The following is a 24,356-nucleotide window of genomic DNA, read 5'->3' as shown; positions in this document are numbered from 1 at the left end:
CGAAAGAAGTTACGTCAAGTGATGTTTCATCATTTCGAGCATTTTTCAGAAAGTGAAATTGTTTAAGGACGTAAAAAAAAGTCGATATCTTACACGTCGTGCTATTTTTTCTCAATTTTTTCGAACCTCGTATCGGAAGGCACAGGGTAAGGCATGATGTTGAAATTCGTAGTCAAGAAACGATGCATGAATACAGACAATTTGAATCGGTTGAAAACTGAAGGCTGGTTCGAGTAAATATAAAGTTCATATACTGGTTACACACTCGAACAAAATTCAACTACACCTATTTCAAGGACCACCCCAATACTTACTTTGAAAAACTAAGATCGCAAAGTTATACTGTGATGCGAACAGCAGCAACACCTCGCAATGTGAAACAGAAATTGGCAAACGTTCTAACGGATCCAACCCTACACAAAGCAAACATTGCAATCACTGGTTGATTGGCTTATCCGAATGTGGGAGTACGAAAAGTACAATTTAATTATTTTACGATTATTTTTATACCAAGGCAAATCAGCAACTTTAATTCAAATAATAAAACTTGTCAAGAAATCCGCAGGTGGTTTTAATTAGTTCAAAAATTTTGTCCAAGCCCTCATAAGCTTACGATATCTTTACTTGTACGGAAACATTAACTCTGTGGAACATTACGGAAATGGAGATAAACGTTACGAAACACTGCAATCGAAACTTTTTTCCTAGAAGATTCCCAGAGAAACAAAATTCTCTTACCAACAAACGAATTCACACATCAAATTTGATAAGCTCAAATATTGCCGTACGCAGGGAGCAAGTTTCTAAAACGAAGGAGGTATTGAATTGTGCATAAAATGTAACACCAGAAAATAGTATATGAAGTTTCTAAAGTAAGGAAAATATATATCCTTCTGCGCACGCGGTTTTGTATTTCAAACGCAAAGTTTATATCGTGAGTCAACTTGCCAATTTCCTTACGAGCTTACCCGATGAATTTCTTCCACATCGAATGACACGATGAGGCAAAGGACTACGCCGTGAACCTACTTTAAAATGCAAAAAATACCATCGGATAATGCTAATAGTAATTTTCTACATGTAGTTGAAAATCAACTTCAACCTTTATATCCCACCTAAATTTCGATACGCTTCCGTACTACTGTCAAATTCATACATTGAACTCGCGCTCTTTCACTCGTCTGAGAAAGCTACGATCGTATCCTGTAGATATTAAGACTTTCAGAGAGTCCACAAAAATTTAGTCGAGACGTCGAAGTTTTTCAAAAAAGTTCAGTGCACGAGTTTACATTCGAATTCGAAAAGTCACGACATCTCGAGTAAAATTATTTCTATTCTGACAATTTCTTATCTTAGCGACGAATTAAAGATCCAGACAAAAACAATTTTGCTTCAGGGCTTGAAATTGTTTAACATCTCATTGGCGTGTTGAAAAGTACGTATTTGTACTAGACATTAGGATTTTAGTAGGGTTCATACATGTAATTTCATTTAAATGACGTATATATTCAATTCGTATATAGTTTAAACGGTGATTAGTTTACCTGTTCGAAAAAATCTTAAACTGAGAACACAAAACCTTATACATTACACATCGAGCAAGGGTTGTGCCAGGTGAAACATTATCAACGGTGCAACTAAATTTGTGATAGTTGGAATTTAACTTGGTCTTTACTTCGGTAAGAAGATGTTGAAAGATGTTTGTCCGGAAGACCGAGTCGTTTCGTCTCTCGCAAAGGTTGACCATCCGTTGCACCCAGATTTCACCGCGACTTAAGTGACCTTTTGAAATTTTTCTGGAAGCAAAGATAAAAATAATGTGAAATCAGGAAGACAGGATGACTTCAACACATCTAACCCATCGATAGATTGCGTGCTGGTGATTGCCGTTGAAAGGTAATCTTAGGTGCTCCAAAATCTTCAGGGTCAGATACAATTGCAATCAGAATCATTCAACAAACCGCCGAGCTCCTGCACTCCTCAGAATTTTTCATCCTCTCACTCACCGATCATTGTCTTGAGTTCTAATGCGCATATTACAAATTCGCAAAAGGTAATCTTTCCAGGGTTTTCTTGGTTACGATGTACAAGTTCGATCAAGACTCGTTTATTCACTTTGTATCCGGCGCTATTCAAAGCCCCTTTTAACTCCGAAGTTCTAAGGTAGCCTAAGCCATCTGCGTAGTACGCGTTGAACACATCCTGCAAACAATCGCAATAGTTACAGCCCCGTTACGAAAAAACTGCAAAGTACTACATGAGGTACTGCGATGATCCGGAAGACACAAATTCTTACCTTCCACTTTTTGATGTTCATCCGTAACGCTTTATACTCTCCAAATCCAAATTTTCCCGTATAAAGTTCAACCATCAAAATCACCATATTGCGACACGTATTCTCGTTGAAAACTGTAAATTTTACTTATCTAGTAACAAGCTTCACTCATATAGTTCGGAAACTTAACTGGGTAAATTCAAACTATAATTCCAACCTTCCCTCGGATCCTTCCGCAACATTTTCTGCAGCTGTTTCCAGTTTATTTCCAATTCACCTTGTGCGACTTTTTTAAAGACAGCAAACAATGATTGCTCATCCTCGTCGGACAATCCATGGTCACGTACCTGAAAAATTATTCACCGCCGTCATTTACCAACTGAATTTTAATTCAGGAATATGTGAAGTACGCACGTGAATTACGTCAAGTTCCTGTGAAAGTTACACAGTCAAACAATTCAATTGCAGCCGGATGAGAGATCACAAAACGTGATAATCGAAATGAAATCAATGCGAATAACAAGAACCACTTTCAAATTCCTCACTGTTCGAAACAATCTCTAGCTCGCGGCTATTCTGAAGGATACTTGACGAATCTTGTACCTACCATTGTCCCTTCCTCACCATAGCCGATTTCTTCATCGTACTCTCTGAAAAAATAAACATATTTGTTTTATTTGAAAGAGACGAAATTTATACTCACACCACTGTCATATTTTTAAGAAGATATGTATGAGGTTTTGTAGACCAAAGCAACCAATGCTGAACCCCGGATATTTGGCACACATTTTGTATATTTTCAGATCGTAGTTTTCACTATAGAATCCGTTTAAATTTCTTCATGGGTTTTCATTCATACAGATTCGATGAACGATCCTGCAGCTAATTTTCAAATTTATTATTTTGAAAAAATTCTGGCAATTCCGTGATTGCAAACAAAATTTATCGATTTCCGACCTTCTTTCTGAGTATCTGATCGTGAAAAGAATCAACAATGATTCAACGAGTTAACGAAACAATTAATCTGAACACATGTTGAAGTGATCAACATGAAAACTGCGACCAAAAAAGTTCCGTCTGAGCCACGGTCCAGAGAGGTTGTCTCCGTAGCGCTGCGCAGGTAAACACGATAACGCCGCCGAAAGAGCAAATTCTGTGGCTAGAGAAGACAACACGGACGAGAAAACGAAGAAAATCATTGAAAAAATCAGAGATATAGTACCAAAACAAACACGACCGTAGAAAACTTCAAGATAACAACCGACGGCTAATCATTAGCGCATGAGGCACTCAAGGATATAGAACAGACTTGGAAAGAAAAGCATGGTGACCTCGAGTAAAGATGCGGTAAACAAGAAGTTGTAATAACGGAATTGCATGCTCCTGAAAGAGAGGAGGAAAAAAATATTGCGATGCTTAGGCTTAAAAAATTGGCTTGCCTCATGTTCCAACAGAGTGTGAATTTTTCAACGGAAAAAAAGAGATGAGTCTGGCCTGCCTGTAGATGAGAATTCTAACCTGAAGCTATGGGAAATAATAGAAAATCTTACTGTACGAACATTATAAAAGTTTGCGTATTTGATCAAAAGGTTGCCAGAAAGTTACGATCTGTACTGCAATATCTGAATATTTGTCAATTATACGTATATACGTACTTGATACGTGCAATGATCCATAGGTTAATCATGTTTTTGTATCTTTTTTATACGCGTATAATTTGTACATGTTGTACATTCGGGCGACAGAGCATAAGAATAAGAGAATTTATGTGGAGCAGTGAAACCCTGCTTTTCAACATTCGCACGTAAGAATGAAGCCAATAAATCACAACTGTGTATATACGACAAAAAATGACGCTAAATAAAATTCTTGCAAGATAATTACCGCAGGCGTTTAGAAAATGTCAAAACAGTGCGTATTCAAGTTATTAAGCTTTAAAATTTACATTGTGGATATTTTTACAGAGAAGCAACATCTTCAAACGAACTTTGTAATATTCGTGTGTGACAAGTTTAGTTGATATACGTATGTGGTGTACGTTTCTCGACCTTCTTGTTACAATAGTGTAACTTTTTCGGTTAGTTGATCCAACGTTAGATGGGCTAGCGAGAAAAGTTACGTTGGGCATACATTGGCTCAGGTTCGGCAGAAAATGAGACACAAATTTTGAATAACATTCTGATCAACAAAGATACATGCAGTTAGTCGAGCAGTCGTGGATGTGCATGACACTTGAAAAGTTGAGAACATAGAATTTGTAATCGTCACTTCGTGGTGGAATGCGAGACGAACATATAATGAGGACACATTCATCGCTCACTCGTATGATTTGAATACGCCGATCTGTCTAAAAAGATCTGATTTGGGGATTACATTTGATTATCTACAGTTAAGAAATCACTTGCTGCAGGTGATTCAAAATTATAGAACATCGGTGAGGCTTATTTAAACCAGATTTCCGAAACATAAAATTAATCAGCTCACCGTTCAGAAAATGTTAAAATCGTGGCCTTATAACTCGATTTACGAAGAGAATGAACGGATAGTGACACAGTGCGCAGCCTAGCATATTCCTTCAACAAAAAAGTGGGACAGTCTCAAACAATTGAGTAAAACGATCAACTGTGAAACTCATCGATATTGAATCGAGATCGGATGTCAATGATTTCTGTTACGTGGTACATTGGACTGAATAGGCATGAATAATTTTTCCAGTATCAAAAGAGACCATAATAATTCGAACATTCACTTAACTCTCAAGGCTGTATCCTCGCTACCCATATTCTAGGAGAATACACTGTATTAATGACTTACGCCATACTAGCTGGTACATCACAGAATACCCTGAGCAAGAATTCTCCTTCGTCATGAGGCTTGGTATAAGGAACGATGCAGTATGATCCAGGTGACAATTCGACGCGACTTGTGAATTCTCGTGGAACTTGAGTTGCCCAGGACGAGTCTTCACCAACGCGCGAATTGGAAGCGAAATAATCTGTTGCCAATGGTTTCGGTACATCAGCATTTCCACCCAACTGTAGAGAAATATCAAGAAAGAGCTACAATTCTGCGAAAGATTTTCGTTCAAGCGTTTGCATGATTTTTTATACTTCAAGACGTACCGGGTAAATGGCAAAGTTGAGAAGAGGACTTTCTTCATTCTTAGCCCTTCGATGTTTTTGCATCAAGGACACTATCACCGTACACTGGTCACTGTTTTCGTCTGGAGAATCGACAGTTATAGAATACTGAGGATTCTGGTGAAACGTTCCTACGCAGATAACAAAACTGTTAAGAACAAATCCTACAATTCATGGCAAAATCATTAACAATCAAGAGACGAATACGAACCCAAGGATGTTCCGTCTCCGCCAGCAGTCACTCCACGCACCCATTTGCCTTCAAACGCATACGTTTGCCACTTCTTCTTGCTATTCGTATCAGTCGCAGAAAACGGGTTCAGATAGCAGACTTCAATGTCCCTAAAAAAACCTTGGAAATCTTCGAACGACATCCAGAACTCACCGTCATCGTCGATCTTCAAACCCAGCGTTTTTTTCTTGGACTCAGGAATGCACTTCCATTCTGATGAACTGTTGCGAAATAAATGCCGTTTGCTACAGTTTATTCGAGACATAACGGATTGCTCCACAATCTCAATGCCCTGAAGAATTTGCAATTGCGGCATACTTAATTGTCTATTTTATTGGAATTCTTATACAAAATATCCTCACTTGTCGCTCCACGCGCCAGTCCATTCTTCTTCGTTACCCCACGGGTTTCTCAGTCTCAACAGCCGGAAATTATCGAATTCACAGACTTTTGTGATACTGTACGCGTGGCGACGAAATATTCCAAAGCTTTCACGTGTCTCTTGCTGCAAAAGTTCACGACGAATGTAATGGGATATGAATGATGTAATATTATAGTCTAAGGCAAACGGATCTTCATCACCAATTGAAAGGTGTAAATGTTCGATGATAATCAATGTCACGATTAGAATATTTCAACGTTAAGAGATTCGTTGAACTCGGTAATCAACTAATCACTCACCATGGCGCAGCTCATGAACGCGTTCTGTCGCTGATCTTTTAGTAAAATGTTGAACAAGTCCAACGATTCGTCTGCCTTATACATGCGGATTATGCCTCCAGTGAAATCTTGCATAGCTTCGGAAGCACGACCCCCTGAAATAACATTCCAGGAACCGTAGAGTTTGGCGTAAGCCTTGACGAGTAGAGGACTCCAGAACTCGTTTGCCGTAGACGAATGTGCAGACACCAATTCTCCATCTTTCGTAGGTAGAAAATCGTCTATCACGACGTCGATCCACCTTCCGTACTGCCAAAATCTAGAGCATAATGATAAAATTGACGCCGAATGTCGATTAATTCCCAAGTCGATACTCGGATTAATCGGAGAGGATCCCGTGAAATTAACCCGCGAGACGTCAAGGAATTAATTCAACACTCTAAGAACGTGTATACTTCAAGAATAAATTCGTATTGAATATTCGAGGTGCCGAAAGATTTGATTTGGCATCAAAGATATTGGTTTAAAAATATCGCGTATCCAAAATCAACGGGACGTATGAGAATGTGGAATGTGAAAAATCTTGAGGAAAAGCATAGTTTATTTTATTTATATGCTTTTGCATGTTTGGGCTATTGTAAGCAGAAGGTTTGGCGATTGATAAGTTATCGAAAGTCGAATATATTAGTTAAATTGCGCGTTATATAGTTAATCGATAACTGCAATGTATGACATCAACATCTGAGAGTTCACAGCTCATATCCGTTCAAAATCTACGCTTTCCGTACCTCGAAAGGCAATTACCACGGTCAATTGACACTTTTTCAACCAAAGGAATTAATATAGTTTCAAATGAGGTATTAGAATTGAATCGCGCCGCTTACTGTAAAAGAACATACCTGAAGTGGAATATTCCAGCGTATTTTTTGTCTTCGAAGCTTTGCTCTTTCGGTACAACTTGGTTCAATACGTCAGGATACATCGCCAAACTGGAAATGCTTGCCAAAAGCCAGCAGTCACCAAAACGCGCCTGTTTTATGTCAAATCGTGAACCTCCTTCGACGTAAAACTTTGGATCATCCGATAATTCCTGGAAAAAAACATATCAAGGCTGCAGATCCGAAAATATAGTTTTCAGAGAGTTCTTATACATTCCACTGCTTCAGAGATTTTTTGAGACACTTAAGCTTACGGTAATATAGTATCACATTCGAAGAATTATTTCTTTCCAATGAGGGCACTACCTACCTTCGGGCGTTTCCATTCGATATCTTTAATATACCTTTTCGACACTTTACTTATCCGAACCGAACGTGGTTTCGAAAATGTTGAGTCTACGAATAACTCTTTTTTACTTAAATGTTCTTGCTTTAATCGATGAAAATCTTGAATCTCTCCTCTCGATGTTAGGCCAGATCCTTCTTCTCCCAGCTGAGACAATAAACAAATTTTTGTCTAAAAGCCATATATTTTTCAGGGAAGAATGCAAAGGCGACGAGATTAACACAGCTTGACCTATACAATATACCCATATTGAAAAAGTGTTTGAATCACGAACAACGTTGTGCTCTGCATTATTTTCAGACCAAATCGACAAAGCCGTGAGTGATCTCAAAAATGATCGACCAATTGACTGAAGTTAAAAAAACTGGTCTAGTTCAAGAAACTCACAACAATTTCTTATGATCGCATGTCTGAGATAAATGTCAAATCGTACGGCTACGAAAGTTGAACGGTGTAACAGAGTATTTGTTCCGAAATTAGAAAATCATCAGCCCTCATTTAGTCGTACTCAATGAATTCTATACCGTCACCAGATCCCCAGACTTTCGGAAACACCGTAAATCCCGACGTGCAAAAGCGATAAATTATATTACGAGTGCCTCGATAAATGGAACGTCCATTAAACTTACCTTGAAAACTTTTTTCTCAGGGTAGTGACGATAGATGTCTCCGGAATTGAAAATGCCTGGACATAAGGATTTCAACGGCGCATTTCGTCGGTTGGATGTTGAGTTCACTTCGTGCGAGTCGATTAAGTTACTGCGAATGAAGTTACGTCAAGTGGTGTTTTATAACTTCGAGCATTATTTAAAAAGTGAAGATGCTTGTGAACATAAAAAAAATTCGATATCTTACGCGTCATCCAATTTTTCGTCAACTTCTTCGAGGCTCGTATCGAAAGTCACAGGGTTAGGCATGATGTTGAAATTCGTAGTCAAAATCCTGAAAATTTTCAACCTCAAATGCAAATAGTCAGCAGTACCTTTGTTCGCGAGAAACGATGCATGAATACAGATAATCTCAATCGCTTGAAAGCTAAAAGATTTTGTGAAGAAGTATGAAGCGCATGTACTCGTTCAACAATCGAACAAAATTAAACTACTCCGATTTCAAAGGCTACCCCAATACTTACGTGAAAAAAGTAAGAAAGCAAAGTTATACTGTGATTCAAACAGCAGCAGCACCTCCCAATGTCAATCAGAAATTGTCGACCCTTTCAACGGATACGAGAGTATATATATATATACACAGTGCCACCTCGTTATATCGCCGTTGGTGCATTTCCCCTCGAAGTACATCCCCTACCAGCCACTCGTGCGCAACAAGCATTTGCAATAACGGGAATACCTTATGCGCAGTGGGAGGACCTACGGCGAAGTAGGAAAACTATTTTTGTCGCGGTTCTCTTCCTTTATACCCCCCGGAAACCGCGATATAACGAGGTGGTATTGTAATTTGATTATTTTGCCTATATTTTGATACCAAGGGCCAATTAACATTGCAAATCTAGATTAAAAATCTTGTTATGAAATCGGCCTGTGATTCCAATTAGTCCTAAATACTTTTCCAGCCTCTGATAAGCTTACGATATCCTTACTTGTATGGAAAGATTAACTCTGCGGAACAATATGGAAATGGAGATAAATTTTACGAACTTTCGCAATCGAATAAAATTACCAGAAAAACAAAGTTTTCATATTACATAACGAATTTACGCACAACATTTGATAAGCTCAAGTTATATCGGCAAGAAGGGTGCAAGTTCTGAAAATAAGAGGAGATATAGTGAGGTGCGCACAAAGTGTACACAAAAGATTTGACGCGTCTGTTAAATGAATCGACTTTCAAGTCGTAGCAATCTAACGATGAGTGAGTGTAACAGCGGTAGAAGCCTTGCTGGAGCTTGGTGGGAGTGAATATTGGAAAGATTATCAGTAAATGTGAAGTTAGCTGCACGCGCCTTGAGATGAAGGATTTAAGCAACGTGTCCACACAAGTTTCTGCTCTCACTTTCTCATTTGAGAAATTGAGACATTCTGTTATCACAGCAACAAAAACAAATGTTGAACAGGAAATTGACCGGTACGAGTGGTAGCGTTCGTTATAATAATAACAAACAATGGAAATTTGTTTGAGTTTCTATCTCGAAAGTGCGCTGCGAGAGAATGGTGTTACCAGCAAAAGTGAGGGAAACTCAAAAATTCTACTAACCCTTGGTTACTTCATCTTATTATCTATTACTTGGTTGTTGGTGGTCTCGAATAAGGGTCCTATACTAAGGCATTGAGTGTCAACCCACTGGATTCAAGAGACTGACTACTTGCAGTTCAGCAGTAGAAGGAGCATTCTGCTGATGTGGTATGAAAAGCGTGGTAGCGAGGTCATGATAGGAGGACCATGCGTAGTCTGAGGTAGCTGTAAGAGTGTGGGAATAGAATCTGAGATCCGGAGGACGTAAGAAAATTTTTGAAAGTTCATGTATTATGAATGGTTTGAGAAAAAAAAAATTAAAAATAACGAAGGAACCTTCTTGCACAGAATGCAAGAAGATGAGATAAGATAAGCCAAGTTGCAACCATGTCAAAAATGTCGCAGTGGGTTAGGTTGGCATAGACTGCCCCGTACACAGTGTATATTTCTTATGTCAGTCTTGCTTATTTTACTTATTTGCAAACACTTTCTCACGCAAAATGCCGCACCCTTCGTTTCCCCCGCAAGCCGAAGCGACGCGTGCATCAGTGCATTATGTCTTGTGGATAAACACTCCGCCAATTATACGAATTTGGTAATTGCTGACATAAATATACTAGTCATTCAAAGTTACTTGTCGATGGAAAAACTTGATGTTACTGACAAATTCGTAACACTTTTGAGACAGCTCAGTCCCGGATGAAACTTGCCAGAAATGTTCCCAATTCTAAAGTCTACTATAGGAAAATTCGCTAAGGGATACGAAAAATACGAAGCTGCCAAAGATCATGGTTGGATTTGATTTCATTTCGCCAACACTTTGAACGTATGTCTCTGCTTTGAACCTCATCGCAGGCAAGAAAAATACGCACGCCGGGTGAAGAAAATGCATCAATATCCGTCCGTCGACTCGGAAAGTACAGCAGTTAAAAAAAAACATACACATTGTTTCGACCTGTTATATTCAGACCAAATGAGCTTTTATCATTGTCGCATCCAGCAGAGTCCCAGACTATCATTTCTATCTCCCAATTGTAACTTCACACTTTTTATCTCGCCCCTCTACTTCTTTCAGACCTCCTCTGCACATCTTCCGCTCTGCCTCCTTAATCACTCAGAACCCTGTTCTCTTAAAAAACACGTCTCTACTGTACATCCAATTGCGTCTCTCGTATTCCTAAATAAACTATCTTTCTACCAACAATGAACCATCATTCAATACCTTATCCATGAGGCCTTCTCAGGTGTGGCTGCTTTGAGCGAGAGGCAACACATTCAATAATCCGTGATGGACATAACGCCAGCAAAAAAAAAATTAGCGATACCTGTACAGTCAAAACGGAATTTTCCGGGGTAAAAGAAAGAATAGGGATACCCTGATCTTAAATCCGCGCCAGGATAATTCACATCTATTCAAATCATTATAATGTTCCGTCCTTGCTGGGTGAATTGATATGGAACTGGCCAACTAACGTAGCTATATTTCATTCAACCCTTGTTGCGGAAAAATTCTTTACTTCTACATGCTTTTTAAAACGAAATGAGCAGATCTGTAACGTTAGAAATTGAACTTGTGGTTTGAACACAAGTATAATCCAAAGTAAAAGATCACACGCAATTTTGGTCCAATCTTTCCTCTATTTTACCTCGATTGACATCCTTCAAAATCTTCCCTTTATTGAAATTAATCACGCTATTCCAAGTTTTCGCGATTTTTAGTCAGAACTTTGTATTTTATAAACAAAACGCTTTCAGTTGGAGCTGTAATTTATAACAAGTTCCCATTATTGCTTCATTTTTCTGCTCCTATGCACAAATGTATCGTTCATTATGTACTCATTGTGTCTGTTCACTTTATTTTTGTGAGTTTACGTGCTCATAGATATCGTAATCAATTTTGGATGACATAATTTAGTACATAAAGTACGCAGTCCTTTTCTTCTGAGGTAAGCAAATTACACGAATGTATGCTGTCGCCAAATAGTTTCACAAAATAATGCACTATCGTACTCTTTACTCGATGGAAACTTTGCTCAGACGTTTCGCCACCATTTCAATCACATCTCAGAGACATTAAATTGGAAAGTAGTGTCTGATGCCTATTTTCGAAGTGAAAGATTTCGACAAAAGAGTTCAGTGCACGAGGTCACATACGAATTCGATAAGTCACGATATGTCGAGTACGGTTGATTCTTTTCTGACATTTCTTTGGGCGGGGATAAAATCTCTCGAAAGACTAAAAGTCGACCGGTGAAAGACCTGACAATTTCGAGATACGACTTTTAAAACAACGAATGATAAGCGTACCGAAATTGACATTTTCGATAAATCAGCCGCTAAAGTAACCGTTTTCCCGAAAGTTAATTTAACCGAACTCTCTTTTGTCCGAAACAGTATTTTCAGAATACTCGGCATTCCGAATAAACGAAGCATAGAATCTGAAGACATGGAAATATGAAAGTTCCGAAATTTAAAATTGAGAGTGGCTAATAGGTGAAACAGACAAAAAACCAAAAAATTTATCAATCGGAAAATAAAGTGCAGAAGGAGCGAAATCTCGATCCCCAAAATGCAAAACGATCAGAGTCCCAAAAGACCGATCAAATAACGAATCTCGTGAGAATTAGGAATTTGTAAAATTCGTCAACTCGACGCTAGTTTTGTAAAACTTAACTCCTTGTAGGTATTGGACAATCGTCTGAGTGATCGAAGAAAAAAAGGAGGCAAGGAATAGGTAACATGTCTTTAATAAAAATTAAACGACACATCATTTTTCCTGTACGTACAATTTATTCAGGGCATTGTTGCACTAAATCGTATTCTACATTCCGGTACGCGCACTCGTGTCACTTCGTCTTGCAGCCTTTCGGTATTTCGTTCATTCTGTTTTCGTGGGTTTCGGGATTTCGACCTTTCGAGTCTTTGGTCAGTCGTTGATAATGAATTTGGATTCGGAGATTTTCAAAAACCGCACGATTCTGTCATTTGAAAAGTCGAGTATTTGACTCTTTGGTATTTTCGCGATTCGATGTTTTGCTTTCCGGAATCTTGTCCTTTCTCCGAAAAAAATTTCGGTATTTCACACATTGTGGCGCTATCAATTTTTATTCTTCCTTATGACAATTTTGAATATTTACGGTGTATCGGCGTTTTTGACTGTCGGCAATTTGCCTTTCGGTATTTCGTCCCGTCGATTCATTGCGCCTTCCCATTTTTGTACCCCACCCAATTTCTTATCGTAGAAACAAATTGAAGATCCGCACGAAAACAATTTTGCTTCAGAGCTCAAAATCGTTTAACGTCGCATTGGTGTGTTGGAAAGTAGGTATTTGTACTGGGCATTCAGGTTTCAGTAGGGTTCATAGATGTTATTTTATTCAAACGTAGTATACCTACATTCAATTCTTATATACTTTGAACAGTTACTAGTTTACCAGTTCAAGAAAATCTTAGACTGGGGAAATAAAATCTTATACACTACATATCGAGCAAGGGTTGTGCCAGGTGAAACATTATCAACGGTACAATTAAATTTGTGATAGTTGGAAATTAACGTGGTCTGGACTTCGGTAAAAAGTGTTGAAATATTTTTGTCCGGAAGACCGCGTCGTTTCGTCTCTCGCAAAGTTTGACCATCCGTCGCACCCAGATTTCACCGCAACTTAAGCGACGTTTTGATATGTTTCTGAAAGCAAAAAAAAAAAAATAACGTGAAATCAGGAAGACAGGATGACTTCGACACATCTAACCCATCGATAGATTGCGTGCTGGTGATTGCCGTTGAAAGGTAATCTTAGGTGCTCCAAAATCTTCCGGGTCAGATACATTTCGGCCAACAATTGCAATCAGAATCATTCAACAAACCGCCGAGCTCCTGCACTCCTCAAAATTTTTCATCCTCTCACTCACCGATCATTGTCTTGAGTTCTAATGCGCATATTACAAATTCGCAAAAGGTAATCTTTCCAGGGTTTTCTTGGTTACGATGTACAAGTTTGATCAAGACTTGTTTATTCACTCGGTATCCGGCGCTATTCAAAGCCCCTTTTAACTCAGAAGTTCTGAGGTAGCCTAAGCAATCTGCGTCGTACGCGAAGAACACATCCTGCAAACAATCGCAATAGTTACAGCCCCGTTAAGAAAAAACTGCAAAGTACTACGTGAGGTACTGCGATGATCCGGAAGACACAAATTCTTACCTTCCACTTTTTGATGTTCATCCGTAACGCGTTATACTCTCCAAATCCAAGTTTTCCCGAATCGAGTTCATCCATCAAAATCACCATATTGCGACACGTATTCTCGTTGAAAACTGTAAATTTTACTTATCTAGTAACAAGCTTCACTCATATAGTTGGGAAACTTGAACTGGGTAAATTCAAACTATAATTCCAACCTTCCCTCGGATCCTTCCGCAACATTTCCTGCAGCTGTTTCCAGTTTATTTCCAATTCACCTTGTGAGACTTTTTTAAAGACAGCAAACAATAATTGCGCATCCTCGTCGGACAATCCATGGTCACTTACCTGGAAAATTATTCACCGCCGTCATTTACCAACTGAATTTTGATTCAGGAATATGTGAAGTACGCACGTGAATTACGTCAAGTCCTGTGAAAGTTACACAGTCAAACAATTCAATTGCAGCCGGATGAGAGATCACAAAACGTGATAATCGAAATGAAATCAACGCGAATAACAAGAACCACTTTCAAATTCCTCACTGTTCGAAACAATCTCTAGCTCACGGCTATTCTGAAGGATTCTTGACGAATCTTGTACCTACCATTGTCCCTTCCTCACCAAAGCCGATTTCTTCATCGTACACACTGTAAAAAAACATATATTTGTTCGATTTGAAAAACATGAAACTGACAGTCACACCACTGCCATGTTTGGTGAAATGTGGGCTTTTGTACACCAAATCAACGAACGCCGAACCCTGAATACTCGGCATTCATTTTGTATATTCTCAGATCGTAATGTCTATTACGGAAACCCTTAAAATTTCCTCACGGGTCTTAATTTATAGAAATTCGAAGAACGGTCCTTCGGCTAATTTCCAAATTTGTTATTTTGAAAAAATTCTGGCAATTCCGTGATTGCAAACAAGATTTATCGATTTCCGACTTTTTCCCTGATGAGTATCTCATAGTGAAAATAATTCAAGAATGATTCGACGAGTCAACGAAACAAATAATCTGAGCACATGTTTCAGTGGTCAAGATAAAGACCAAAACCAGAGATTTTTATTTGCATAAATCACTTGGACTGATGAAGTCGATCAGAACAGTTTAATTGTCTCAACATGCTGATGAGCATAACGGAAAAATGACGCCAAATACAATGATCACAAGAAAATTACCGCAAGCGTTGGAAAATTGTAAGAATAATGCGTGTTCCAGTTATTAAGCTTTAGAATTTACATTGTGGATATTCTTAGAGAGAAGCAACATCTTCGAACAAACTTTTAATCGTGGGTGCGCATGCCTGTGCAAAGGTCAAGCACATGAAATTTATAATCGTGACATCGTACCGGAAGGCTAAACGAAAATAGAAAATGGACACGCTGATCGCACACTCGTTCAATTCAAATATGCCAATTTGTTCAGAAATTTCTAATCGCGGATTAAATTTGACTACCTACAGTTACAAAATCCTTTGCAGCAAGTGATTCGAAATCATAAAAAATCGGTGAACCTAATTTAAACAGGATTTTGGAAACAGGAAATTAATCAGCTGACCGGAAGTTTGGAAGTTGAGTGGTTATTGTTGAAACTCATCCAAGCACATCCCGGTTAGAATATAGTATTCTCTTTTACCAAAAAAGGAGAATCATCTGGAGAGATTAAGTATATCAATGAACTGTGAAACCCGTGGTACATTCCGTGGTACAATCCATGTCACGAGGTACATTGGATTGAATAGGCATGAATAATTTTTCCAGTATCAGAAGAGACAATAATAATCCGAACATTCACTTGACTCGCAAGGCTGTATCCTCACTACCCATATTCTGGGAGAATACACTGTATTAATGACTTACGCCATACTAGCTGGTCCATCGCAAAATACCCTGAGCAAGAATTCTCCTTCGTCATGAGGCTTGGTGGTATAAGGAACGATGCAGTATGATCCAGGTGACAATTCGACGCGACTAGTGAATTCTCGTGGAAGTTGAGTTGTCCAGGACGAGTCTTCACCAACGCGCGAATTGAAAGCAAAATAATCTGTTGTCAATGGTTTCGGTATATCACCATTTCCATCCAACTGTAGAGAAATATCAAGAAAGAGCTACAATTCTGCGAAAGATTTTCGTTCAAGCGTTTGCATGATTTTTTATACTTCAAGACGTACCGGGTAAATGGCAAAGTTGAGAGAAGGACTTTTTTCATTCTTAGCCCTTCGATGCTTTTGCATCAAGGCCACTATCACCGTACACTGGTCACTGTTTTCGTCTGGAGAATCGACAGTTATAGAATACTGAGGATTCTGGTGAAACATTCCTACGCAGATAACAAAATTGTTATGAACAAATCCTACAATTCATGGCAAAATCATTAACAATCAAGAGACGAATACGAACCCAAGGATGTTCCGTCTCCGCCAGCAGTAACTCCACGCACCCATTTGCCTTCAAACGCATACGATTGCCATTTCTTCTTACTATTCGTATCCGTCGAAGGAAAAGGGTTCAGATAGCAGACTTCAATGTCCCTAAAAAAAGCTTGGAAATCTTCGTACGACATCCAGAACTCACCGTCATCGTCGATCTGCAAGCTCAGCTCTTTTTTCTTGGACTCAGGAATGCACTTCCATTTTAGTGAACTGTTGCGAAATAAATGCCTAATTTTTTTTGCTACAGTTTATTCAACACATAACGGATTGCTGCAAAATCTCAATGCCCTGGAGAATTTTGAATTGCTCCATACTTTATTGTCTATTTTATTGGATTTCTTATTCAAAATATTCTCACTTGTCGCTCCACGCTCCAGTCCATTCTTTTTCATAACCACACGTGTTTCTCAGTCCCAACAGCCGGAAATTATCGAATGCACAGACTTTTGTGATACTGTACGCGTGGCGACAAAATATTCCAAATCTTTTAAATGTCTCTTTCTGCAAAAGTTGACGACGAATGTAATGGGATATGAATGATGTAATATTATAGTCTAAGGCAAACGGATCTTCATCACCAATTGAAAGGTGTAAATGTTCGATAATAATCAATGTCACGTCAGAATATTTCAACGTTAGGAGATTCGTTAAACTCGGTAATCAACTAATCACTCACCATGACGCAGCTCATGAGCGCGTTCCTTTGGTGATCTTTCAGTAAAATGTCGAACAAGTCCAACGATTCCTCTGCCTTATACATGCGGATTATACCTCCAGTGAAATCTTGCATAGCTTCGGAAGCACGACCCCCTGAAATAACATTCCAGGAACCGTAGAGTTTGGCGTAAGCCTTGACGAGTAGAGGACTCCAGAACTCGTTTGCCGTAGACGAATGTGAAGACACCATTTTTCCGTATTGCGTAGGTAGAAAATCGTCTATCACGACGTCGATCCACCTTCCATACTGCCAAAATCTAGAGCATAATGATAAAATTGACGCCGAATGTCGATTAATTCCCAAGTCGATACTTGGATTAATCGGAGAGGATACCGTGAAATTAACCCGCAAGACGTCAAGGAATTAATTCAACACCCTAAGAACGTGTATACTTCAAGAATAAATTCGTATTGAATATTCGAGGTGCCGAAACATTTGCTTTAGCATCAAAGAAATTGGTTCAAAAATATCGCGTATCCAAAATGAACAGGACGCATCGGAATGTAGAACGTGAAATATGTTGAGGAAAAGCATAATTCATTTTATCTGTATGCTTTTACATGTTTGGGCTATTGTAAGCAGAAGCTTTGGCGATTGATAACTTTTTGAAAGTCTAATATATTAGTTGGATTGCGCGTTACATAGTTAATCGATAACTGCAATGTATGACATCAACATCTGAGAGTTCACTGTTCATATCCCTTGAAAATCTACGCTTTTCGTACCTCAAAAGGCAATTACCACGGTCAATTGACACTTTTTTAACCAAGGGAATCAACATGGTTTCAAATGAGGTATTAAAATTGAATCGCGCCCCTTACTGTAAAAGAACATACCTGAAGTGGAATATTCCAGCGTATTCTTTGTCTTCGAAGCTTTGGTCTTTCGGTACAACTTGGTTCAATACGCCAGGATGCATTGCCAAACTGGAAATGCTTGCCAAAAGCCAGCGGTCACCAAAAAGCACCTGTTTCATATCAAACCGTGAACCTCCTTCGACGTAAAACTTTGGATCATCCGATAATTCCTGGAAAAAAACATATCAAGGCTGCAGATACGAGAATATAGTTTTCGGAGAGTTCTTATAGATTCCACTGCATCAGAGACTTTATGAGACACTCAAGTTTTTGGTAACAAAGTGTCTCGTTCGATGAATTAGTTCTTTCCAATGAAGTCGCTACCTACCTTTGGGCGTTTCCATTCGATATCTTCAATATAATCAGCTTCATGTCCATCCGTCCAGATAGAACTTGGTTTCAGGAATGTTGCGTCCTCGAATAATGTTTCACCACTTATATGTTCTTGCTTTAATCGATGAAAATCTTGAATCTCTCCTCTCGATCTTAGGCCAGATCCTTTATCTCCCAGCTGAAAAAAATAAACAAACAAAGCAGACATATGTCCGTTAAAACTCATGATATTTCTCAAAAAACGAAACATATTATGGCCGTCTAGATAATTGCGGCAAATTTCATTGAAAATCCGAAGTTTTGTTCAAAGGCCACCTCTTTTTCAGGGAAGAATGCAAATCCGACGGGATTAACACAGCTTGGCCTGTACAATGTACCCCGATTGAAAAAGTTTTCAATCACAAACAACGTTGTGCTTACATTATTTTCAGATCAAGTCGTCAAAGCCATGAGTGATCTTAAAAATTATTGACCAATTGACTTCAGCTGAAGAAATTGATCTGGTTCAAGAAAATCACATCAGTTTCTTATTATCACGTGTCTGACAATGAGACAAATGTCAATTTGATATCACAAGTACTCCACTGTGCGTACCTTGAAAATTGTTTTCGGAGGGTAGTGACGATAGATGTCTCCGGAATTGAATATGCCTCCACCTAAGAATTTCAACGGCGCATTGCGTCGGTTGGATGTTGAGTTTACTTTATTCGAGACGTCTAAGTTACTGCAAATGAAATTACGTCAAGTGATGATTCACAGTTTCGAAGATTCCACGGAAAATGAGAACGTTTATGAACATAAAAAAAAGTCGATATCTTACGCGTCATCCAATTTTTTCTCAACTTCTTCGAGGCTCGTACCGAAAGTCACAGGGTTAGGCGTGATGTCGAAATTCCTAGTCAACATCCTGAAAATTTTCAACCTTAAATGCAAATAGTCAGCAGTACCTTTGTTCGCGAGAAACGATGCATGAATACAGATAATCTCAATCGCTTGAAAGCTAAAAGATTTTGTGAAGAAGTATGAAGCGCATGTACTCGTTCAACAATCGAACAAAATTAAACTACTCCGATTTCAAAGGCTACCCCAATACTTACGTGAAAAAAGTAAGAGAGCAAAGTTATACTGTAATTCAAACAGCAGCAGCACCTCCCAATGTCAACCAGAAATTGTCGACCGTTTCAACGGATACGAGAGTGTATATATATATATATACATTGTAAAGGACAGCCGTTCAAAACCGCATGAACGTCGACAGTGCCCGTGACATACACAAATCATGACAACAACTGACACAGACAGCTGATCGAGACCACCATCGACATCGACCGTGACCTGCTAACATCCAAAATAATAAACAAAGCGACGGACGCTGACCAACGCATACCAGGACGACGACCTGCAACAGGGCACACAAATAGGGAAATGACGTCGACAGGACAATCCAACAACAACTCTGGGAGAGTACAAAACTGCAGGACCACGAAGAGCGGTTACCAGTTGTCCGGCAAAGCGCCGAGCTGCGTCATTATTGTACGAAGCGTTTCTTGTCTAGAGAGCGTTATCGAATTTACCTTCACGACATTTAGAGAGGAAATTCAAGCAAAAAGCGTAGTCTGAAATTTGAAAACAATATCGAAAGTAGAGTCCACGATAGCCCGGGACCTCTAGAGGAAGGATTGAATAAAGACGCGTATTTAACGTTTGAGCTGTAGGGATATTTAGGAACAGAACCGACGAATTCTGACAGTATTATTATTTCTTTAATTTTATTTTTATCTTTTGTTCTCTACAGTTAATTTTTGTAAAACCATATTATTATCTACTGACAAAAACCATTGTACTTGAGCTTATCGCTAATAAAATTTATATTCTATTTAAACATGCACTCGTCTGTCTCGTTGTCAAATATATTTCTCGAACATAAAACTTTACCTTGAAAAGGGGAGGGGAATAAACCAACAGCCAGCCAAGGTAGTCCCTGGTCTGGAAGGTTGGCGGTCTTTTGGGTCAGCAACCCACAACAGAAATAGGCAGGCGACTCTGATTACTCCGAGTTTGCGATTAGAAGGGAGTACTGGGAAACCCGTATCTCCGACTAGGTGACATACGCCTCTCTCACTTGTCTCTAGCTGGAAGTGTCGGCCGAAGAAGCCCTTGTCTTTCCAGAGGAAGCAACGGGCGGAGGTGCTTGTTCACATATCAAGGCGGCTTTGGTGATACCTAAGTCCGCATAGTTCGACTATACAGGGTTTTTGGGTCTGATAAGCTGATCCAGCTTTTTACCCATCAGAGGGGGTTCCTTATAAATCTATCGTTTCATCAGAATCTGACAAAGAACACACAATAACGGGTTTATCTCATAGGCTCTGGCCCCAAGATAAACCGTACCCGTTACAATATATGTATACAGTGCCACCTCGTTATATCGCCGTTGGTGTATTTCCCTTCGGAGCACATCCCCCCACCAGCCACTCGTGCGCATCAAGCTTTCGCAATAACGCGAATACCTTGTGCGCAGTAGTAGGACCAACGGCGAAGTAGGGGAACTATTTATATCCCGGTTCTCTTCCTTTATACCCCCCGGAGACCGCGATATAACGAGGTGGTATTGTAATTTGATTATTTCGCCTATATTTCGATACCAACGGCCAAGTAACATTGCTAATCTGGATTAAAAATCTCGTGATGAAATCGACTTGTGGTTCCAATTAGTCCTAAATACTTTTCCAACCTCAGATAAGATTACGATATCCTTACTTGTATGAAAAGATTAACTCTGCGGAACAATATGGAAATGGCGATAAATTTTACGAACTTTCGCAATCGAATATTTTTTCGTATAAAATTACCAAAGAAACAAAGTTTTCATCTCCCTGTCTAGTAAAAAAGTTCTGCCCCGCGTGAACGAATGAAAAAGAAGATTTTAATAGCAACAGGTAAAAAAGATTATAATAACAATAGTATACGCATGAAGTTGGCGGTGGAGTGAGATGCCGAAAACAAAACAAAAAGCATTTAGCAAACAAGACTTCCTATGTTCATAACACGATGTGCGCTGAGAAGTCGAACGTGGAGTATTTTCAAATAAACTCATTTAATAATAAAGTTGCTGCTGCTATGAAGTTAGTGCCAAGTGATTGACAGCTGTCTTCGGCTATTTGTGACAGTCTTTGACAAATATCTTTATGGTTATCTGTTTCTGACACACAAAAAATAAATATGCAAACGAGAATTATCAAGATAATTCCCGACGGGAATTGTCTTTTTCGCGCGCTGGCGTATTGTGTACACGGCACTCAAGATCGACACGCAGAGGTGAAACTGAGTATCGTTTCAAATATAGTTGATAATTGGTCTACATTTGCGGGTTTTATTACAGGTAAGGAGTCAAACGGTGCCGTTAGTAGGTCACCTGGTGACTACAAATCACACACGAATAAAAATGGAATTTCCGGGGGAAAAGCAGAATTAGCCGCAGCTGCGGACATTTTTAAGATATGTTTAATCGTGTATCGCGGAGAACGAATTCATCCACACCAAATCGGATACCAAAATGAAAGACAGTTCTCGCTACTTTTCACAGGCGACGGAGACAGCGGACACTTTGATGTCTTGCAGAAACAAAATAAAATTCAGATAGTGAGTAATAAGTATCAAAAGTAACAAGTAAATGATAGTAAATCTAAATATATCACCAAACAGTCAAAAGGACAGCCAGGATTTCCGTTGGCAATGGAGAAAGGTGGAGTTTCAATCAGCAGACAAGTAGATGGAGACGGTGGATGGTCGTATCACAAACGAAAAAGGAAAATAAAATTGTTAGTGCGAATAACCAAATAAGCCATAGAATAATATCGAACAGATATTCGTATAACCAGGTAAGAGGACGACCAGGATCTATGTTGACCACAAGAGAAAGAGGTGTTTTGCGGAGTAAACAGCAACGCAAATATAGAGAAAAAAATAATATAAAGGTGATTTTGTAAAATAACAGGCAGAGCGGTAGCAAAAGTAATTCAGCAATGGTGAGTGGTAGCCAAAATAATTCAGCGAAGGGTGTCGAAGAATTAGATGGATCGATTGTGATTATTGATTTGGAATATAAATCAGCATCAATGAATTGACCTGTCTAATAGACAATGTATAAGGAAATATATAGTATTACATAACGAATTTACACACAACATTTGATAAGCTCAAGTTATATCAGCAAAACGGGTGCAAGTTCTGAAAATAAGACGAGATATAGTGAGGTGCGCACAAAGTGTGCACGAGGGATTTGACTCGTCTGTAAAATGAACCGACTTTCAAGTCGCAGCAATCTAACGTTGAGTGATTGTAAGAGCGGTAAGAGCGGTAAGATTCTCAGTACATGTGAAGTTAGCTGCACGCGCCTTGAGATGAAGGATTCAAGCAACGTGTCCACACAAGTTTCTGCTCTCACTTTCTCATTTGAGAAATTGAGACATTCTGTTATCACAGCAACAAAAACAAATGTTGAACAGGAAATTGACCGGTACGAGTGGTAGCGTTCGTTATAATAATAACAAACAATGGAAATTTGTTTGAGTTTCTATCTCGAAAGTGCGCTGCGAGAGAATGGTGTTATCAGCAAAAGTGAGGGAAACTCAAAAGTTCTACTAACCCTTGGCTACTTCATCTTATTATCTATTACTTGGTTCTTGGTGGTCTCGAATAAGGGTCCTATACTAAGGCATTGGGTGTCAACCCACTGGATTTAAGGGACTGACTACTTGCAGTTCAGCAGTAAAGGGAGCATTCTGCTGATGTGGTACGAAAAGCGTGGCAACGAGGTGATGATAGGAGGACCATGCGTAGTCTGAGGTAGCTGTTAGAGTGTGGGAATAGAATCTGAGATCCGGAGGACGTGAGAAAATTTTTGAAAGTTCATGTATTATGAATGGTTTGGGAAAAAAAAATTAAAAATAACCAAGGAAACTTTTTGCACAGAATGCAAGAAGATAAGATAAGATAAGCCAAGTTGCAACCATGTCAAAAATGTCGCAGTGGGTTAGGTTGGCATAGACTGCCCCGTACACAGTGTATATTTCTTATGTCAGTCTTGCTTATTTTACTTATTTGCAAACACTTTCTCACGCAAAATGCCGCACCCTTCGTTTCCCCCGCAAGCCGAAGCGACGCGTGCATCAGTGCATTATGTCTTGTGGATAAACACTCCGCCAATTATGCGAATTTGGTAATTGCTGACATAAATATACTAGTCATTCAAAGTTACTTGTCGATGGAAAAACTTGATGTTACTGACAAATTCGTAACACTTTTGAGACAGCTCAGCCCAGGATGAGACTTGCCGGAAATAACGAATCTCGTGAGAATTCTAATAAAACTTATCTCATTGTAGGTATTGGACAATCGTCTGAGTGATCGAAGAAAAAAAGGAGGCAAGGAATAGGTAACATGTCTTTAATAAGATTTAAACGACACATCATTTTTCCTGTACGTACAATTTATTCGAGGCATTGTTGCACTAAATTGTATTCTACATTCCGGTCCGCGCACTCGTGTCACTTCGTCTTGCAGTGTTTCGGTATTTCGTTCATTCTGTTTTCGTGGGTTTCGGGATTTCGACCTTTCGAGTCTTTGGTCAGTCGTTTATAATGAATTTGGATTCAGAGATTTTCAAAAACCGCACGATTCCGTCATTTGAAAAGTCGAGTTTTTGACTCTTTGGTATTTTCGCGATTCGATGTTTTGCTTTCCGGAATCTTGTCCTTTCTCCGTAAAAAATTTCGGTATTTCACACATTATGGCGCTATCAATTTTTATTCTTCCTTATGACAATTTTGAATATTTACGGTGTATCGGCGTTTTTGACTGTCGGCAATTTGCCTTTCGGTATTTCGTCCCGTCGATTCATTGCTCCTTCCCATTTCTGTACCCCACCCAATTTCTTATCGTAGAAACAAATTGATGATCCGCACAAAAACAATTTTACTTCAGAGCTCGAAATCGTTCAACGTCGCATTGGTGTGTTGGAAAGTAGGTATTTTTACTGGGCATTCAGG

General features: G+C 39.1%; 2 protein-coding genes across 2 annotated transcripts; both read right to left on the bottom strand.

The window, feature by feature from the left end:
• Window positions 1-1,193: 1,193 nt before the first annotated feature.
• LOC124223181 (calpain-A-like) lies at window positions 1,194-8,786 on the bottom strand. The gene is made up of 15 exons (XM_046634933.2): window positions 8,724-8,786; window positions 8,447-8,533; window positions 8,221-8,350; window positions 7,556-7,738; window positions 7,207-7,397; window positions 6,329-6,626; window positions 6,010-6,152; window positions 5,627-5,868; window positions 5,398-5,546; window positions 5,090-5,310; window positions 2,883-2,925; window positions 2,493-2,622; window positions 2,297-2,409; window positions 2,007-2,202; window positions 1,194-1,796 (listed from the first exon to the last, which is right to left on the bottom strand). Exons 2-15 carry the CDS (start codon window positions 8,506-8,508, stop codon window positions 1,774-1,776), a joined length of 2,124 nt encoding a protein of 707 aa, XP_046490889.1. The 5' UTR covers window positions 8,509-8,533; window positions 8,724-8,786; the 3' UTR covers window positions 1,194-1,773.
• Window positions 8,787-13,143: 4,357 nt separating this feature from the next.
• LOC124223179 (calpain-B-like) lies at window positions 13,144-20,335 on the bottom strand. Its single transcript, XM_069137787.1, has 15 exons — window positions 20,242-20,335; window positions 19,127-19,213; window positions 18,901-19,030; window positions 18,302-18,484; window positions 17,953-18,143; window positions 17,075-17,372; window positions 16,757-16,899; window positions 16,367-16,626; window positions 16,138-16,286; window positions 15,827-16,050; window positions 14,567-14,609; window positions 14,178-14,307; window positions 13,981-14,093; window positions 13,691-13,886; window positions 13,144-13,466 (listed from the first exon to the last, which is right to left on the bottom strand). Exons 2-15 carry the CDS (start codon window positions 19,210-19,212, stop codon window positions 13,444-13,446), a joined length of 2,169 nt encoding a protein of 722 aa, XP_068993888.1. The 5' UTR covers window position 19,213; window positions 20,242-20,335; the 3' UTR covers window positions 13,144-13,443.
• Window positions 20,336-24,356: the final 4,021 nt, after the last annotated feature.

Source organism: Neodiprion pinetum, chromosome 7 (genome assembly GCF_021155775.2).
Source record: "Neodiprion pinetum isolate iyNeoPine1 chromosome 7, iyNeoPine1.2, whole genome shotgun sequence".
Lineage (NCBI taxonomy): Eukaryota > Metazoa > Arthropoda > Insecta > Hymenoptera > Diprionidae > Neodiprion > Neodiprion pinetum.
Note: the sequence above shows the minus strand (reverse complement) of the source record. Positions and strands in the feature narration are given on the sequence as shown.

Bases quoted from the DNA above. Each gene is read 5' to 3' on its own strand.
- LOC124223179 (XM_069137787.1), bottom strand. From the start codon at position 19,212: ATGTTGACTAGGAATTTCGACATCACGCCTAACCCTGTGACTTTCGGT. The intron at 16,051-16,137 runs GTACGTCTTGAA...ATTTCTCTACAG, and splicing joins TCAACTTTGCCATTTACCCG to TTGGATGGAAATGGTGATAT. The intron at 14,308-14,566 runs GTAGGTACAAGA...ATAATTTTCCAG, and splicing joins TTGGTGAGGAAGGGACAATG to GTAAGTGACCATGGATTGTC.
- LOC124223181 (XM_046634933.2), bottom strand. From the start codon at position 8,508: ATGCCTAACCCTGTGACTTTCGATACGAGCCTCGAAGAAGTTGACGAA. The intron at 6,153-6,328 runs GTGAGTGATTAG...GAACTTTTGCAG, and splicing joins CGTTCATGAGCTGCGCCATG to CAAGAGACACGTGAAAGCTT. The intron at 2,410-2,492 runs GTTGGAATTATA...TAAAATTTACAG, and splicing joins GCGGAAGGATCCGAGGGAAG to TTTTCAACGAGAATACGTGT.